The sequence below is a fragment of the Pterocles gutturalis genome, unplaced genomic scaffold (genome assembly GCF_000699245.1).
Source record: "Pterocles gutturalis isolate BGI_N339 unplaced genomic scaffold, ASM69924v1 scaffold30514, whole genome shotgun sequence".
In the NCBI taxonomy this organism is placed as follows: Eukaryota; Metazoa; Chordata; class Aves; order Pterocliformes; family Pteroclidae; genus Pterocles; species Pterocles gutturalis.
In genome coordinates, this window is record NW_010136793.1 from 1 (window position 1) to 19984 (window position 19984).

A 19984-nucleotide genomic window follows, 5' to 3' on the forward strand; every position below is an offset into this window, starting at 1 on the left:
TAATAAAAGCTCCCAGGCTGTTCCCCGGCCCCACTCCCTCTGAAGCGCCCTTTGCTGCAGCTCTGCCCTCAGTCACCCCGTGCAGCCTGAACCCGAGGGCTCCCAGCCCGCCTCAGACCAGAGAGGGGCTGAATGGGAGCAGAAAGCTGATGGAATATCCTATTTAAGAAAAATACCCGTTTAAATACATTTTGTCGTATGGAATGTAAATATTTCTGGTCTGTCTGGCAGCAACAGAAGCTCCCAAGAAAAAAGGGCAGAAAAACCTACAGAGCGTCCAATGCGGAGACAGCTCTGCACAAGAAGTATTTCAGTTTCTTCTCAAAGACTTAATGACAAAGAGGAGCTTACTTTCCCTTAGCTCATTACCTTTAACTCCTACCAAACAGCCTTCATGAGGGGACTGGTATGAACAGCACAAGGCTGAGCAGGCGATGGCCAGAACCCAAACACCTCTCCCGTGGCAGGGGGAAACAGGCCCCTGTCTCTGAGCTTTCCCTCACCCAAGAACTCCCCAACTATCCCCACTCGTTTGTTCTTTCCTCGTTAAACCACCACCCTGGCAGCTGCCTTCAGGGAACACTGGAGTCAAACATTTGTGTGGCAGCTGTCAGCCAGGATCTCACTGACTGCTCCAGGCTTGGGCCAGGACCCACCTTGTCCCCAGGACACAGTGCTTCTCTCCTGTTTGAGTCACTTCAGTGGGTTGCTTGCCTGCATACAGGAGCCGTAGATGTCCCCAGTCATTGCAGGGAAGTTGGAGTACAGGACCTGCAAAGGTCCCTTCCAGCTCATTCTATTATTCTGTTCGTCCATGATTCTGTTCTATGGGGAATACAACGCCTGTGGCCTTAAGTGTAGACCAACCAGCAATAGCATCTGAATCATTCACAGCACTACCACAACTGGTTGCCACAGTATTAAAGTTTTTGGTCACGAGAACGTGGATGGATGTCCTTATCAGCTTCATCCTCCCCCCCAGGTACACATAGAATCAAGCTGGGCTGTCGTGGCATTTCCCACCGCTTCTTGAAAACTCACTGATGCCATACAGAAGAATAACTGCTCAGTCAGTTGTTTTTATTGCTCTTCAAGACACTTCAGTCAGTGTGCACATGAGATTGCTGTACAGAGAAGTAATCCAGCATCCGTCAGGTCTGGCAGTTGAATACAAGAGGCAACAAAAAACCCTCCAAATATCGGGTTTTGTTGCCTTAAAGAATACATCCCTCCCTCCTAGGATCCTGACAACCAGATAACTGCAGAGCCGCCTGCCTGAACAGGGCCAGTTCTCTTCAGCCAAAGTCCAGCAGCACTGCTAGTCCTTGTCCTGGCTGCGGGCAAACGATATTGTTTGTTTCTGATAGAAGTTTAGGGGAGAAACTGCCCTTTTACAGGGGTTTAAGTACACTTACTAATTTCAATACTAATTTTCTTACTCGGAAACATCTCAAAGTAAGGCAATAAATTGAAGCACACCTGAATAGTTAGGTCCTGGAAAGAACCAACACATACACTTGCTTCTTTCCCAGCACCAAGCACACTGTGGGGAAGAAAACAAGTTGATTGATTCAGTGGAATTCCGAAACCACTCCACAAGTGAACTGCTGGTAGGCCACCAGCACTATTTTGTTACTACAAAATGCCACACAAGGAACATGGCCATAGGTGCATGAAGCTCATTCCTCGCTGCAGCCCTGGCCGCTTTCGGCAGTGGTTGGGGAGCCCATTTGGCTTTGTGTTGCCTGAGATAATGAGCACTCCCACCGAGCTCCTGCTCCCTCAGCTGAGATGTGGCCCCAGCAGAAAACACCATAGCTGCTCAAGGGAGATGACAAGTACTTGTCTGATCATGCTTTCAGAGGAAAGATCACCTAGATGGTATTACTTATTTTTAAACATGTTAACATGATTCAGCCTGCATTGACATTTCTGGAGATGCCCTTTGTAATAATTCAAGACCATGTTTTTGCTTTTTGTTTTTTAAACCAATGCAATGTTCATTTATTTTTGTACTTAGAAAAAGAGCCACCCCATTGTACCCCTCCCCCTCCCCCCAAAATGCCTTTTACAAACATTTAAAAATTAAAAACCAGATGATGACATGTTAATTTGGTAGAATTCTTTTGAAACATAGCTTTTGTAATTAGAGTTAAATATCCTACAAGATGACTTTGTAGAGATAGCCTGATTATAGGCCAAATAAAATTCCATATTACAAGTTAGCAAATTCTAGTACAAAAATAGTCCATGTGTTAGAACAGCCTCTTATTATTATTATATTCACAGGAAAGAGTCTATTGGCTGCATAATACCTTAATATTTATGAAATTTCTTTTTACGTGGCTCATTCATCTAATTTAATATAGTGTTGAGCCTCAATAAATCCTCAGGCAAAAAACCCTAAACAGGGTTAAATATGCTGTTCAGTGTACTCTGAAGTACTGTGCTTTTCACAGGACATCCAAGAAACCCCACAAACAGTTCTCAGCTAGTTTTTGATATTAAAATGAGATCCAGATCCAAAAGGACCCCCCCTGAAGTACATATCCACGACTTTCCATAGAACGAGAGGCCACACCGTTAATGGTTAAGTTTCACTTGGGAAACGGTCTAGCTCATCCACTCATCATTTTCACGACTCCACTTGTGAGCTTCTTTAAAAACTAAAGCAGGTCACTCCTGAAGCATTTGGGACCCTTACGGCACTGCCCTCTTCAGGAGTGTCCCTGCTGACCGGGCTCTCGCTCCTCTTCTGTCTCTGGTTAATGCTGTTCAGCAGTTTCTCTAGGACCAAGCCCCCACAGGAAAAATCTGGGGAAATGCTACTTGTCTCTCAAGATGTCTAGCTGCTCTTGATATTCTGTGAAAAGCCTCTGGAAGCGGAGGTTCTGTCCAATAACAGGAAGAAGCTCTTTCAATAGTTCTCTCTTTCGTAAACCCTGCACGAAAAGCACAAAAGCATCCTCAGAATGTATTATTTGATATCAAGATTATATTCCATACAATTGTTTAAGATTCATTCCTTTTTTCCTGCCTGGAGAGAGCTGTGTATTTTATGTTCTTACTCTGCTTACATGACTCCCAAAATAAAATCTGTTTTTACATTTATATACTCATGAAGCTGGTGCAGCCTCTGCAGTTACAGACTCAGGTGTGCTCTGAGAAGGGAAGACATTTCCTTGGCATGTGACTATTTCAAAGTTGCTGTCTGAAGAATGTGGAGACTTGAACATGCAACTCTGCTCCATCTGCACGATACTCAAGACAGCACCAGAGCCGAGCCTGTGGCAATAAGCATTTGACTATGGTTTCACATTAAATAAATACAAGTGCCATGGGAGGAAGCCTGCTTATGAGATTATAGCAGAGTATGGAAAGGGTTCCATTATGATTGCTCTTTTGCCACTAAGTTTAATCACATTTTAAGTTCTATTGTCTACCCATGTTCTGTAATTTTCATGGGAAACTCTTGCTTGTTCTTCGTTAGAAGTATTATTATCAAGACTTACCATAACTGTTGATTCCCATTGACTTCCAGCTGAGTAATGGACTGGACCCAGTAAATCCTTGCATAATTCTCGCAAACGATATTCAAACCCTGAACATCATCAGAAAATAAAGTCACATTCATAAGTATTTCACTATATATAACCACTCCACAATGTAACTGATGTCATTCAGGAAAGAGTTAAAAGTATCTCTAATAAAGCCAAAAACATTTATTTCTGAAAAAGTACATTACTCTTCTAACAGCAAATCTTTGGAAAGATATGATTATTTGTAAAGGATTTAGAGTTTCAAAGGGTTTAAGTTCTGAAACCCTACTAAAGATGATCTACAATAGGGAGAAAAAACTGAAGTAACTACTTCAGTTTGTTTCGAACTACAATGATCTCAGCCTTGCTCCCTGCTCCCACATAAAGATACCAGCTTTAAAAAAAAAAAAAAAACCCACACCAAACAAAACCCCAAAAAACACTGGAAAAGTGACAGACTTCAACAGCCAGTAGAAGTAATACAAAAAGAGACATCACAAGAGTTGGAAAGCCACAAGATGAAAACCAGTAAAGGGGAAAAGTTGTTAGGTTGCATTTAATGGCAATATATTAATTTGGAAGAATGCAGTAAAAAAATAATCATACATCCTTCTGAAACATTAAAATATTACTAAACTAGAAGATATCTCTCAAACCCTTAGCAAAAGAGCTTATAACAAAATTAGAAGGGATCCAATTAATATGCACAGGAGTAAAAAAAAAGAAAACCTTTAATAAAACTGCACACAGTTTCCAGAACAGCTTTATTCACCCAAAAATCAAAGGAGGGAATTCCCTTGCAAGTAACAAAATCATCCATTCAAGAGTAACTTTCCAATCAAGACATAATAGATTTAATATTTTAATGGATTAGAAATCATTAAATGTTGAATCATCATAGGAATAAAGGGTCAAGAACAGGATGTGCAATTTTCAAAATTTAGCAGACCTAGAAAACTACTGCACTAGCAATACATGTATGGCAAAGCAGAATTTGCAGCGACATCCAGCGTCTACACACACGCAAGGCAGTGACACTGGTGCAGTGCAAGATGAACCCTGCACACACAACACAGAGGTTGTCAATTAGTGACGACTTTTAAAAGTGTAACTATCTCTAACATATGACCCAAGATGAACATTTTAATTTCAACTTGGGAAGGACAGAGAGAATCACCTGCAGTTCATCAAGCTCTCTTGTTAACTAAAGTAGGGGTCAAAAGGCAAGAATTAATGAGCTCAACTTTAATTCTGCCAACACGTATCAGGTAGCCTAACACGAACCATTTTGCTTCCCTCTGTGAAATGATTGTGCATGGTGAGGAATAAGGCTGAATTAATACAATGGGAACTACTAAATGGGGAATGCAGACAAACAGAGATGCGGAGATCTTTAGAATCCAAGAAGCATAAAGTCAGTTGGTTAACCTGATTTAACGTAATAGCATACAGATATGTATGCAAATACAAAATACACAAGTGGCCTCTCTTGTGGGTTTCTTTCCTCACAGAATTTAACCCAGGGAACTCACCAGTCCAGGCTGTTGAAATTTTAGAATATAAAAAAAGTATAAAGTGCCAAGTAACACAAGCAATTCTCTGTACCAGAGCACGTAAAACTGCAAAGTGTCAGAGCAACTCTTCCATTTCACATCAGGCAGCGAATGTCAGTTGGCTGAGGAACGCTACACATTTTACAAGGCATTGCTGGTTCCTCTGAAGCATCTGTAGTTGCTGCCAGGTAACACACATGATATGCCTCAAAGACCACTGGACTTTTTTTACAATGCAATTCCTACTATTGAAGTCCACAGATGGCACTGCTTCCCCAGATCACGATCTGTTCATAGTCCGTGTGACAAAAAAGAATTCCGGACAACCGAGCACTATAGGAAGCAAATGCGCTTCAGCAGTTTGTTTTGGTTTTAAGTAAACACTGAGCCCAGAAGCCCAAGTGCTAAAAGGAGAACATTAAGTGCAATCACACACAGGCATGATGTGAACAGAGCATTTCTTAAAAATCCATCCGAGCTGCAAAGAAGCAACACAGCATGGCAGGTCTCACCTTCATTAACTAGGTACCGTGCATAGATAAGGAGCCAGTGGCGATATTCATGACTGGACTGTAACATAAGTGCTGCTGCTATCTGGTTCTCCAGGTATGCAAGCGTTGTTTCTTGTTGCACTAAATGAGGCATGGAGAACAATCTTGCAGCTTGCCTTCCTGAACTACAAAACCAAAGGAAAATTAGCATCAGTCACAGAATCAGATACTAGTTTGAGGAATACTATATTTTTGTTGTACAAGCTATTCCACGCTTATGTCTCAGAGTTCAAGCTTTCAATGACATAAGCAGCACTTCATAGCAAGCTGCCTTCCCCCTCACTAGACCATTGTCAAGGACCACAGAGGGTTTTCTGCCTCCTGTTCTTTTTGTCTTCCTTTCATCATCTTCTCTTTAAAAACACATGCTTTTCAGTGACCAAGAGGTCCTAAATGTTTATAGGAAATTAAGATGACTGCCTTTACCTTTCTGTGCCCCTCACAAGTGAGTCACAAAACAAACACAAGACATAAAGTTAGCCTAAAGCATTTAAAGGATTTCTTGCAAATAAATGTATTGTCATAAGAAAGCTAATTTGAAAAAAAGTAACTCATTATTTGCTTTTTTTAAAAACTGATGATTTTTCAGTCTGATATTTTCTCTCTCTCAAAAAGAGTGTGTTGTTCAGATTTCAAAAATATTCCCCAATTAATCCCGTCCATCTCCCCCAAGAGAACAGCAATAAAATCATACAACTCTAACTTTTTTGGTGAGCAAAACTGTAGACTCAGATGTAAAGGACAGAAACAGCACAGAAATCTGCCTGGGAAATCTAATTCAAATCCAGGTGAGGATGGGCTATTAAATTACCTACAGGAGTCTGCTCTGGCTCGCACAATTCCCTGGTGATACTTTCAGATGTTAAAAACATGTATTAGATGACTAATCACTCAACTTTTTCAAAGACTTAATTAAATAGATCCCTTGGGGACAGCTTAACTCCTCAAAATTTGTAAGCCTACTCCAAAGCTGGTAAACTAAAAATTAGAATGTAAAATGTAAGAAATTTAGTTTAGCTAATCAAAATATTACGTGTACAGAATTGTCAAATACTTTATGCATCCAATAAATAAGAGCCTTAAAATGACTGAGTCTAGAGCATGCTTTCCTGCCCCCCAAAAAATCTCAAAATAACATTAAGATACAGACTATAAATGCGCAAAGGGTTTTAAAAAAAGCACTCTGAGCTACTGATGATTTTCAGTGCCATTAGTATCTTAAGAATTAACTCACTGATTCAAGCACATGAATAAATAATAGGACAAAAAAGACAAACACTCTGATCAAACGAAGCAATTAAGTGCATACTTTGATGTTCGTCCCTGTATTACAGCTAAAGGCCCAGAACACAGCATGGCTTCTTGGGAAGGTAAACTATTCCTGAAGTCGGCACATTGTGCTAGAGAGTCCTGTTTGTCAGAAACAAGATTCCTGGAAAAAAGGCAAACAAACAAAAACCAAGTTTGAGGAGAGGAGGCAGTGATATCAGGGGATCCAGCTCTGTTCTGCTACAAAGCCCAACTTGTATTTCCACAGATAACCAAAAAAATATCACTGAGATGCTCAGGAATTCCACTGACCTCGGCTGTTCCCACTCCATGTCCAAATTCTGCTGTCACAGAAATGTCCCTCCCACCCCAAAGTTCACCAAATTAATTGTGTAATACACTCTAGCATTAGTTTTGAAGGAAATGAACTTTCTACTTGCCATTCTACATCTAAGAAGAAGTCATACCCCAGAATGTGGAGTGAGCACAGGTAATGACTTTCTCATTAAGAAGTTGATTTTACTTCATCAGACAAGTCATTACAGATCACACGTTGACTATTTTTCCCATACATTACAGCTATTCCTTCATATGGAGGGAGCTGACAGCTACAGCTGGCATTTCCACACCTGATCAAGGATATCATTTTCACCAGCTCCAGATGCCAAGAGAATCAGTGGCTCAAACCAATGCTAAGTTTAGACCTCCAGAGAGCTCAGAGGTAAAATGGCACAAATATTTAAAATACTCTTTACTTCTTTATCATGTTTAAATTTGTATGATGACTAAAGGGATTGCTCTTTTATCTATTTCCAAAACTGTGGTACCAGCTAAGAAATGACAGCAAAATCAGAACTATGGCTGAGCGCCTGTCCTCTGCTCTTTATTGGCTGGGAAAAGTTCTGCATAATTTCCCAGTTTATCTTAAGAAAAAATAAGGTGTTTTTTTGTTTTCAAAGTATTCACATCAAGTAGCTGACTAATAACCATTACTGTATGGAGAAGTTAAAACAATAAGCCCTTTCATCAAGCATGCTCATTACACTAAGTACCACAATTACATTAAGACTGCAACATGTTTTTTTTTCCTCTAAGAAAGACAACTAAGAAACTGTTTTGGAAAGAGACTGTAAATAATTTAACCACAGAAAATTTTTTATGGGAACTTACGCCTTGACAGAAGTAAGAGAATCCATGGGGAAAGCCTATCTCATACCCAGCAGGGCACACACGCTTACGCAGCCTTTCCTTCTGTTTAGGACATCAGTAACGACTCTTCCATGGGAATTCCCTGAGGTATAATGATTTCTTCCCTCCTCCCCTACCTGACTTACTATCTTCATGAAACTTTTACATCTTGGAGACAGAGCTCTCTTTAAACTTGACCAGTCATCAGATAAAAAAAAATATTAAGGAGTGATGGAGACAGACAAGGTCAGGCACATACACGTTCAGGATTGGAGTGCATAGGTCTTATTTTCTGTGGAAACTCAGCAAAATAACTTTAACATGTCTGAACTCCCAACAAAACTCTGAAAATTGTTTTGACAAACCTACCAGAACCGCATTCTTTTACATAAAAAAGTGAATAGTAAGGCTAGATGATCTTTAATCATTGCCAACTGCTTGACAGATTCAACTGATGCACATCAGCAAAAGTATATACATGTGTATATTAATAAATAAGAGTATGCACCATGTAGGAAAGAAAAAAAATAAAGTTGTAGTTTAACATTTTCATTTTTAATATTTATCTTAAATATAACAAATCATAAAAATATAATAAAGCCTTGACACACAATAGTGAACCAAAGCAAAACAGCCTGGCGCATGATCGTACTCAGACTAACCTTTAAAATATGGAGTGAAACAGTAAATCAGAATACACATCAGTTCAGCTAAGTTGTAAAAGCAGGAAATAATATATAACTTACCATGTAGAAAGAGAAGGATTAAAACAGTATGCCTTTCCATCAGACATGCTCATTACAGGTATACCATGCTGAGTCAGCAAGATCTGAGAGACAGTTGCATCACTTCCTACAAGTCAAATCAGACCAAAGTATTTGTTTTGGAATCTTGCATAACATTAATAATGGTAAAAATCCTGTCTATCGTTAATCATCAATCATAGCAACCAACAGAAAAAGCTTTGGTCAATGTTATTCTCAAGCACTGATAGGAAGGTCAAGACACAAGATAAGGATGGTAAGCACCAGGCTCAGCGCAGTAACCCAAGAAGACTTTATCTTTCTTTTCCCCACTAAGTTAAAATTCTAAAAAGCCAGCATGCTTAGAAAAGTGTGCTCTCTAAGCATGTAGTACAAATGGGATAGCTGGAGTCTCTCACTTCCCAGCACGTTCCAGGCCCAGGATTTATGCATGTAACTTCATTAGAATGACATCTGCAAACTGCTAACAAACTACTTCTCTAGGCAGTTTTGATTAGTACTGTATGGATTAAATCTAAAATAGAAGCCAATATGCTCCGAGACACTGCTTTTTTTGATTATTTGTTTTGTGCCAGATATTGGCAATGATAAAAACTGAAGATTTTGAAATAATGAATCAGAAGATAATCAGTTGTTCATCGTTAAGATAATAAACACGCCAAGTACACACAGAGAAATTGCTGTAAGAGCAGACTTACATTAAGTAGTTATTTTGTGATCTTCACAACACTGAGTTTTCACATTCAGAAGCAAGCCAGAATATAACAAGCTACAGGATCTTGTACAAGTCTGTTACCAGCTGATATTCTCATCTCAGTTATTTCTACAGAATTTCAACATTGCCATACTTCGCTTTATTACACAATATCAAAGGAAAATTATTTGTTTAGGTTTTTCAAGTTTCATAAAATTTCAGCATATTCATAAATGGCACTAAATAGTACACGTGGGCTCAAAGGTTGGTAATAAATGACCCTTTTTTATTACCTGAAAATATTGTTTGCAAAGACTCATCTCTAACAATGGCTGTCTGCTTGTGAACATCCCTGGAAAAGACAAAAGGACAAGTCTGCAGTTTACAAACAACTGAAAGCTCCAAAATAATTTAACACATGCACTTCTTCAATATTCATAACAAAGTGGAGTTTTGGGGGGAGTTGGGTTGGGTTTTTTTGTTTTGACATTTTCTTCATTACTATGACAAAATTATTTTGGCAAACTCAAACCCCTTACGGCAAGAGAGAAGTCAATAACCGAGAACAACTTTTATGGCTCTTTATCAGGAAACCTCATTACAGCTAAGCAAACTCTAAGGATCCAAATAACTCCTTTAGGAGCTCTGACTTGCATGAGACATCAGATTAAGTTTAACAACTGTAAACAAGTACTGCAGTTTTAATCTTGGTACTCCAAAGATGGCTAGAGTATGTCTAACTCTGAAGCTTCTGTACTTTATTGGCTAAGTATGATGGACATTGGAAGTATCCATATTTCTCCTTCTCCCCCTCCCCTCCAATCCATTCCATACGCATGACAAGTCTATCCTAGGGAGGCTGTTTAAACTAGTAACTTCTAGTTACTTTAAAGGTGATCCTTTATCATCCTTTGTCCTCCTTGTAGAATCAAATGCACTATTATGGACTGTCCCAAAACAGAGAAGAAACAGGATTCAAGACCCGTCCGGTTAACTTTTCATATTATATCCAAAAGTGGACTTGTATTCAGACCCGATGTGGTTTAAGTGTTAAGTTTCAACAGCAGTGCATTGACACAATTGAACAGTTACCTATAAAGATCAGCCCAGCCAGCTGCTGCAGCCGAACGTGGTACTTACCAAACAGAGAGCGTAGCAGCAGTGGTGAGAGCCATGACGTAAGAACCTGTGCAATGTAGGGTGGAAATGGGCGTATTCAATACTATAGGAGGAAGAAGGCGACGACCACAAGCTGAAAATACTGACAACATTCGTTTCTCACAGGCTACACTTACAATCTCACTAAAAAAAAAAAAAAAAAAAAAAAAAAAAAAATTTTACTTTTTTTAAAAGGGAAGAGAAAAAAAAAAAACTAAAAAAAAAAAAAAAAAAAAAAAAGAAACATTTACATTTTGTCAAATGGCAGTAGCATGAAACCAGACTGATTTCCCAAGTTATCATGTAACTTAGGCTGATTCCCCAAAAGGTAACTTTTACAGCTTTAAAAAAAAATCGTGGGTACCAACAAACAGATAGGTCAAAACCTAGATTTACTTATTTATTTACATAGATAGATATCTATATGTGTGTTCCATGCCTTCTTAATTTGATTATAACTATGATGATCTAAGGAGATGGGCAAGAGAAGGTTTGCAGGCAGAGACAGGACCTTTTATTAGACCAAGGGGTCTCGTATCAGTAAAGCTTTTGGTATACACAAGCTCTTCTTCAGGCCTGTACTTGTATTTAAATTTTAAATCTGTACTTCTTTTTCAGACCTGGACGTGGCTCAGCCTTCAGGAATATACTTTCAATTTAAACTCTGAGGTTGAAACTAAGCAAAGCTGAGAAAACTAAAGAGAAAAAAATAGCAAAAGACTCAGGAAAATTCTTCTACGTCACAAAACATCCTGTTTCAAATTTTTCATTCTTTAGTAGCACTTGAAGAACTGTCACTTAGTATGATTTAGTCAACTTTAGTGAAGAAATTTAAAGGAGAAATGTAAACATAGAGGAAAATAGTTGTAACTGGCTAATGAGAATTTGTGATGCTTTAAGACTGCATAGAGCTAATACTTGGAGTGAAATTGGTCTTAAGACTAAAAGCAGTATATATTTTTATCCACAAAACATTTATTATGTAAGGTAGTATAAAAATTACAATGGGGGATAATAAAACCAGCAAATAGGAGCAGTCAACAGAAATAACTCAGAATCCCTACAAAAAACTCCACAGGATAAGAGTTAAAGAGCATCAATGTATTAGACCAGGTTAGCTGGAAGAGAAATAGGACATCTTGAGCCAAGCACAAAGAATCACAAAAATCCCTAACAGAAGTCATCCAGTTCATCAACTTTTCTAAATAAGCAGATAAAAATACCTTTAAAGCCTCTACTTATTTGTAAATATGTGGGTTTAGGAATAATTAACTTTCTGTAAATTGTACTTTTGTACCCCTTCAGGACCCTTTTCCTCCAAAATATGCTCTTACCAGCTTCCTGCTGCAGTGAGAATTCGACTAGTGAGGACTGTCTCCCATTCCTTTCCTTCTCGATTACACTTTAACCTGCTCAACTTTGAACCTCCCACTGTGGTCATTTCATTCTCCACTTCAAGGTACATTGATGGATCTGAACTGATCTGAAAAACAAAAAATAAAATACTTTTTGGAAGAGGAAAGGAACTACTCAAAAAAGCAGCAGCTAATATTAAACCCAAAACAATGCTGTTTTTAAGAATGGATTTAAGTACAGCACTCTCTGTTTAAAGTGGCTTCAAAATACACTATGGTACTTCAAAAGAAGCAGACCTCTGAGAATCAGTCTTGGCTAGAATACAAATAATTTATTTATATTCAGAGCATACGAATAAAGAAAGGTTGTGCTAGTCTGTGCATCTTAATCAAAGGCACCAGATCAAGTCTAGATGTGCCCAGCCTCCTTACAGTCTTGCAATTAGAACAAGACTACCACAGACTAAACACACGGAAAAATTATTTCATAAATACATGAAGTAATACTATTTGCCAGCCTCTTCAGATGTAGAGCCCCTCCAGAGAGCTCTCAGAACACACTTGTTTTTTCTCTTCATCAGTGCACTACCAACACAACTGTCATAACAATGCCACAGTTACTGCTGTCAGAGACTCTTAACTTTACGACACACTTTGGTTAACCAGGAGGAGGGACTCATGAACCAGAGATATTCCTCTTTGAAGTTTCACAAGCTCAGAAGTGTCCTATTTTTAGCTGATTTGCTATTAACTTTTCTCATATAGACATATTCTTAGAAGCCGAATTATACCATATTCCTTGCTTGAACAAATACACGTATTCAAACGTTAAATCTGAATAATCTAACAATGTTAAAAAAATGCAGGATTTGGTTTTTTTAAGGATTAAGCTTTTCTTCCCTTATAGTCCACTTACTTGCAAAGTAAACGACTTCTGTGGGATTGGGGTTGGCAGTTTAAGTGCTAATGCTGGTGCAGAGACGCAAGCAGGATCCTTCTCAGAGGCCAGTGTAGCTGGGGACTGGAAAAAAAATTATTGCAAAAGTAGTTAAATTTTCCATTAAAAAAACGTTAAAACCAAAGATATTCTATAATATAGATTGATTTGAAAGAGGTTTTTTTTAAATTCCAAATAATAGAAAAATAATATTTGCAAATTGCAATTAGTTGTATAAATACAAGTTTTTAAAGATAGGTCCTAAGAATTAAAAAAACCCCAAACACTAGATGTGGTGTTTTTTTTTTTTATAAGCCCCCTTTCAGCTGCAACTAATTAACAGAAATTTTGGGGCATTGCATGGAAAAGCTAAGCTCTGAGTACTGAAAACAGAGGGATCTATATGCCCCATAATGCTGGAAACTCTCATGCAACTTACTGCTTCACAGTTCCTAGGAAATTCATAACCATTTAAGTCATTGTATCCAAGTCACTCTGCTGTGCCTGGGCCACTCTCCGTCAAAGAACACCAAAAACTGATGGCATTTCATTTTATTCTATACAGTCATTCGGCAGGCTATCACTACTTAGCACGCTCGTACTGTTTAGTAAGTAGCTGCATATTTATGGACACATTTGCCACACCATGTGCATCTGCTTTTTATAATCTTAAACTTTAAAAAGAACAAGTTTAAAGGCAAGAAAGAGAGATGGTTAAAAATTCGGAGGGACTAATACTACCTGTGTTTCCCTGACTTGATGGAACAAGTCAGCATGGGACTGACCTTATTAAATTAACACTGCTGGCTTTATTAAACTAACATTGAAAGCCACAATGAAGCTTATTTATTTCACCTGAACAGTTAAAGTTACTGGTAGAAGTCTGGAGTCTTTTCGAGGCCTTCCTTTTTTCTTCTTTTCAACTGTTTCCCCCTCAAGTTCCAGTTTCCGTTTGGGTGCACTGAGTGGTTTAGCAGCTGGAATCTTCTCTTCACTGTCACTGCTGCTCTCCAAGATATCCTTCGGCTTATTGTCTTTAATTAAATTCTGATCCTTCAGTCTGAGCAAGTAAAAAAAAATATTTCACATTTTATATAAGCTGATTCCAAAAGCTGACACATGTCCTACGCACTGCATTCCTGTAGGCAAGAAGATAGATTCTCAGCCTTGTTTGAGTGTGTTTCAAAATGCACAAAGGCAAGAGCAGGAAGCCGAACAGGTATGGCAAATCCTCTGCAAAGTACAATGTGCAATAGATACGTAAGCTGATCAGACATATTCTCTCCTTTAAAAAAATTAATCAAACCAGCAGTTAGCAACTGGATGAAGCTGTAAATAACAACCTTATTTTAGCATTCAGTTCCAATTACAACCAGATCTCTAAAAAAATAATTCAGCGCTCTGTAAGATGCAAGAGTAGTTCACCTTTTCCCTTCCAACAGACATTGCACTTTCTGCTTATTCATGCAGAGCTTCACTGGTCATTCTGTTGTCTATCCCCAAGAGTTGTCCTATTCAGTTCCAACTACTGTAGGATGCATATCTACAAACCAGACAAATGACCTCACTGCTCCATTTTCCATTTCAGAAATACAATATTACTAAAGAAGACAAAGTACAAAACCCTGTGAATGGTTTGTTAACTATTATACCCTAAAATAGGTCATTTAATCATACTCTTCCTATTTCCTCCAATAGCTGGTTATTAACTCACAACATTTTGCCCCTTATTCCATAACCACTCAGCTTCCTAGAAATATCTTGCATAATCCAAACCTTTTTTGTCTGGCCTCTGAATTATGCCAAACAATACATTTTCATCCATACTTTACTGACACAGAAGCGATTATGAGAGTAACTTAATACATCTTTCTTCTGTATCATATGGTTAAACCCCTTCACATAAAAATATTGGGGTATTTAGTAAAAACATCTTTTATTGTTAATAAGGTGGGGAACTACATACTTCTTTCTCAAGACTGCTATTTCTTCTATCGTTTGTTCTGGTGAAGCAGGAATACTGATGCCATAACACACTGTATCACAAAGCCAAAGGCTTTCTTCTTTTTTTTTTTTTTTTTTTTTTTAAATCATGTAGATCCAGAGCCAAAACCCCTTAAAATCAAAGCCTCTTCTCTGCATGCCTTCAAGGCATAAAACCGAAACACAACTGACAGCTATACTGGTGAGAGGCTGTCTGCAGACATGTATGGTAATTTATCTTGAAGTAAATCTCACTCTTGTACAGAGATGCAGGCTGGCTATTTTTGTCTTCTAAGGAGCAGGGATGCATGCAGCCACACACGGGGGCATGTGCACACACAGCCTCTTGTAACAATAGTTTTAACTCTGAATATTCTGAAGAGTCTGCTTGATCCCGTATGCCAGAGACAAATGTACAAAGGGATAATGCCCGCAAAGAATTTATTTATTCACAGCCATTTATTTCCTTCCAACTGTGGAAGAGAAAGAGACTCAAGACAATTTCTAGACTGCCAGCGCCACGACATCCTTGCCATAGAGAATCAGCATTGTAACCTCTTCTTTTTTGCCCCCCAGCTATGTCTTACCTGTCCGCAACTGTCTGATTTGTATTTGTTACAACAGCAGTCCCTGAGGTGGCTTTGGATCGTTCTGTAAATCTAGAATCAAATGCTTTCATAGGTTCAATCTTGGATGGAGTTGTCAACACAGAGGAAGACGATGCAGGAGGAGTGGTTGAGGCAGAGGTAGCATTTACACTGTGAATAAAAGGGACAGGAAAACAAGGATTATATGAAATTTAGTATTGGTAACCTGCATTGCTCATAACAACCAGCCAGCATTCATTATTCTAGCTAGAAACCACACTGAAAACCTTTCACTCAAATACACAGATGAATTATGATACTGTTTTTCCCCTTTCATGTGTCAGTATCTTGCAAGCTTCTCAGAAGCTTCTCTTACTCTCAAAAGCTGTTTATCATACATCTCAAAGCTAAGAGCATCATGTGCCCACACAGATATATCTAGATTAAAAGACCTGAATTCATTCATTATGTATTTTTAATTCAGGAATGAAATGATACTTTCAGTTGGTACTTATGTACCCACCCGAAGGGAAACGATCACTATTTTAAATGATGACTGGGGTTCCCAGTTTTGCTCCTTGTTCAGGTTACCAAATATCCTCCATTATAGGATTATGTTCCACTGTTTATCAATCAAACAATCTGGCTGAAACAATTCAAGCCAGGTTTTGATTTGCTTGTTGAAGAATCCAAACTAATTGTTAGGCCTTTCCAAGCATAACTCTAAGGGAAAGGAATGTGTTTTCCCCACACCAAAGCATTCCAGGGATCTGTTATTTGAATAGCTGTTTACATTAGAGATTTTTCAATTCATTCAGAGAATGAAAGAAAGAATGGCTTTAAGATAACTGATGTAAAAAGCAGTTAGAAGTCAAATTTCCAAAGAAAAGGAGACTTAATAGTTTCATGTGTCAATCATTTCTCACAGTCTACCCACTCGGATTTTAATCTGTGGCCAATTTCAACTAAATTTGATGGAGTGGTAGAGGTTCAAATGACATTTTGGCTCTTACAAATGTTATAAAAACACACTGAGAAGAGGAAACCAAGTCAGTGTTGCCACTGAGGGAAAAACAAGTAAAATTTAGTCATTCCATAATGAATTTGAAAGACACACTGGCTAATCAGCATATGTGCATTGACAAGTCAATGTCACTGTGCTCGCTCTCATCTGGTGAGGTTGTTAAGACAGGGAAGAAGCATTACATGTTTGAAGAGAGGAGACCTACAAGGTACAGGACAGAATTTGATGGAAAACAGGCTTCATTACTTCCACTGTTGGAAAACCTCCTACCCTTTACTAATAGTAACGCAGTAATCTATAAGCAAGTCAATCTGTTAGAGCGTTAGCAACCAACTGTGTACCTCACTGCATTGGAGTTCATTTCCAGAACTATGTATACGTATTTATTCATTACTGATTTACCATTATTTAAAGTAACCAAATACTAATAAAATCTTGATGTTTTCAGGAATATTAGATTCTTTAAGTTTTGCGGTAATTAAGCCACCTTAATAATTGCTTGATTACAGAACAGTAAACTAGAATTAAAAACACAACAGTCTCACATAAGCAAAAAAAAAACCTGCAAATACTGACCCATCTTTATTGGCTGCATCATCTGTTGGTTTTATACTGGCTGCTGTTGGCTCTACTGAAGGCTTTGAAGTATTAAGGGAATTTACAGCGTTAGAATCTAGTGACATGAGCTGCTGGTTACTTTGAGAAGACATCATTGAGCCAGACAGAGATCCAGATATTGGGATGCTATTGAAAAATGCTGTAGAAAAATCCCTAAGAAAAAAGACAAACAGGAAATACATTTCTTGAAAACACTTTAAATATAATACTTAAAAATAATTGAAAAATAATAACTTTAACTATTTATTCCATTCTTCCCTTTTCCACATGTGGATACTCATATACAACCTAAATAAACCACCACCACCCAACTTTCCAGAGTCATTGCTCATATACAAAGGATACATACATCAATACTGGCTGTAGCATGAACCTGCAAAACATTATTGTTCACTCATCTATAATGGTAGATAACGAGAATTAGCCTCGTCTATTAGAAGTGAGATCTTATAGCTAAGAGATATTCTGTAAGCATACACAAGGAATTTCCAGCAAGTGCTTTAAGATGCCTGTCCTGGGTTAAGCAGAGACCAGAGTTAACTTTCTTCAAAATAGCTAGCAAGAGGCTTTGCAAGAGGGGCAAGAGCGGCTGAGATAACGACAGACTTGACTTCCAATAAGCATTCATTATGTTTGAGCTTCCTAAGATGTTATTGCTGAAGAAACTGTTTTCATTTTTTTTTTATGCGTTCTGGGATTTGGCTTTAGAGCTCTATAAAGTAGTACCTTATTCACCATACATGCTTCTGTTGTTTGCTGGTGGGGTTATCATCTGTAGGTGTTGGATTAAGAACATTGTGTGGCTGATTAAGGGGACTGTTCTGTTGTGAAAAAGTTGTCAGAGTTCATCTTTGTTTTTACAACGGCTGGCACCAAGCTAAGTGAAGCTGTGGTGTCATCCCTGGGCTCTGGGTACCCCTTGCTGAACATTTTTGCCAACTACACCGGTAACAGAACTATGGAGGCAATGTTTCCCTTCACTGTCCCCTTCTCCTCCAGAGCATTTGCAAAAGATTTTGAGGACTGAGTATCATTGGGATTTTCAAACCAGTTTGATCCTGTTGCTATGCCTCCTGAATGTATGTCAGTTTATACATAACATTCATCATTGGTCCATCATCTCCGCCTTTACTAGGGTCAAGCAACTATGTGGAAAAACAGCTGCCACCACCACTGCTGCCACGGATGTTACGGTGACGCCAAGCACAGCAACCACGACCGTTGCTACACAAACTCCACCGAAAAGCACCTCATGGTTCGTGCCATTATCAGTTGCCCCCGTACAGAAGAAAACACGAAAGTCAACAAGCGTAAGAAAGAGGGAAGAAACTCCTGACACTGACAGTGAGGAGGCGGGCCCCTCCAGAGCAGGGCCATCACGAGCCCGGGGGGAAGAAATCATAGATGAGACAATAACCACCCGATCCCTGTCCCTGAGTGAACTGAGAGACATTAAGCAAGACTATGGCTGTAAGAAAGGTGAGCCTTTTCTCCCCTGGCACCTCAGATGCTGGGATAGTGGAGCTAGCAGCCTGGATCTAGAGGGTGGAGAAGCTAAACTGGTTGCAAATTTTACTAAGGACAGAGTCATCAGTAGAGAAATTGGAAATAAGCCAGGAGTCTGCAGCCTCTGGAAAAGGCTCCTACACACTGTGAGGCAGAGGTATTCCCACAAGGAAGACGTGGATCAACATGGGCAGTGCTATCTAGTACCTGAGGGAGCTGGTGGTGCAGGAGCTCATCTATCATGACCCGAGAAATCTACATCTACCCGAAGATCCAGTGCACATGGCCCATGTGGCGCAAGGTTCTACAGATTGCTCCTCTATTGCATTCTCACGCGCTAGCAGTAATAGAGGTTAGAGACACCACCGTGGGTGATGTGGTTACCTGACTCCGGCAATATGAAGAGAACACTTCCTTACAGACCTGCATCTCAGCTGTGGAGAAGCTGTCTGAGACAATGTCTGAGACCCTGGCCCGGGAGCACTGGCAGTTAAGAGAAGGTATGGCCTACTCTCCAGGGATGCAGGCCAGTATCTCAGTGGTTAGAAGCAAGCGTTCCCCTGCTCAAGGGAGATGGCATACACCACGGGCCAAGCTGTGGTTTCACCTGCACAACCATGGAGAAGACATGAGAAGATGGGATGGAAAACCAACCTGGGCCCTAGAGGCACAGGTATGCAAGCTGCAAAGAATAAACACAACTGGGAGTTTTTCATGTGCTTCTAGGACAATTGCTGCTCCAGTTTCCACTAATCCATTCCTCGGACAAAGTAGAAGGGTTGATTTTGACTTTACTCCCAGTCCTGTGAGTAGAATTTCTGATCTGTATTCACAAGGACTGAGTAACCAAAATAAGATTGGGGGGCAGGAATCGTGTGAGCAGGTGTGTGATTTGGCCCCCAGCCAAGGGCTAACCCATCACAATGCCAAAAGATTAAAATAAGTCAGAATTCTGAGTTTGCATCAAGGGGGAAAAAAAGAAAAAAAAAGTTTAAAATATGAAGAAGGATTTTAAAGATGACTTCCAAACATACCCAGTGTCCAGCTGAGCTATGCAGAGAGGCGTGATCCTTCTCCGACCATCTGCTGTTCGTGTTTCAACTTGTTTTTTTAAGAGATTCTGTTGGGAAATATATTTCATCATCATTTTTGATAAAGAGGAAATGCTCTTTTTTTTTTTCCCAACTGACAAGAGCAGGTGTATTAGAAAGATGTTCCTTAATTAAAAATCTTAAAGATTTCTTTCCCTTATTGTCTT

The 19984-nt window shown here is 39.1% G+C and overlaps 1 protein-coding gene across 1 annotated transcript in view; it reads right to left on the reverse strand.

Annotated features, from left to right (window-relative positions):
- Positions 1-2166: 2166 nt before the first annotated feature.
- The window catches only part of LOC104459096 (protein HIRA), a 33486-nt gene continuing 15668 nt past the window's right edge, over positions 2167-19984 (reverse strand). The window contains exons 14-26 of the mRNA XM_010082432.1: positions 19761-19846; positions 17179-17373; positions 15579-15749; positions 13864-14068; positions 12988-13092; positions 12051-12199; positions 10699-10860; positions 9852-9910; positions 8847-8952; positions 6953-7075; positions 5605-5768; positions 3513-3601; positions 2167-2942 (exon numbers count right to left, since the gene is read on the reverse strand). Of these exons, the coding sequence (XP_010080734.1) occupies positions 2826-2942; positions 3513-3601; positions 5605-5768; positions 6953-7075; positions 8847-8952; positions 9852-9910; positions 10699-10860; positions 12051-12199; positions 12988-13092; positions 13864-14068; positions 15579-15749; positions 17179-17373; positions 19761-19846 (1731 nt within the window). The 3' untranslated portion in view covers positions 2167-2825. The remainder of the gene's footprint in view (positions 2943-3512; positions 3602-5604; positions 5769-6952; positions 7076-8846; positions 8953-9851; positions 9911-10698; positions 10861-12050; positions 12200-12987; positions 13093-13863; positions 14069-15578; positions 15750-17178; positions 17374-19760; positions 19847-19984) is intronic.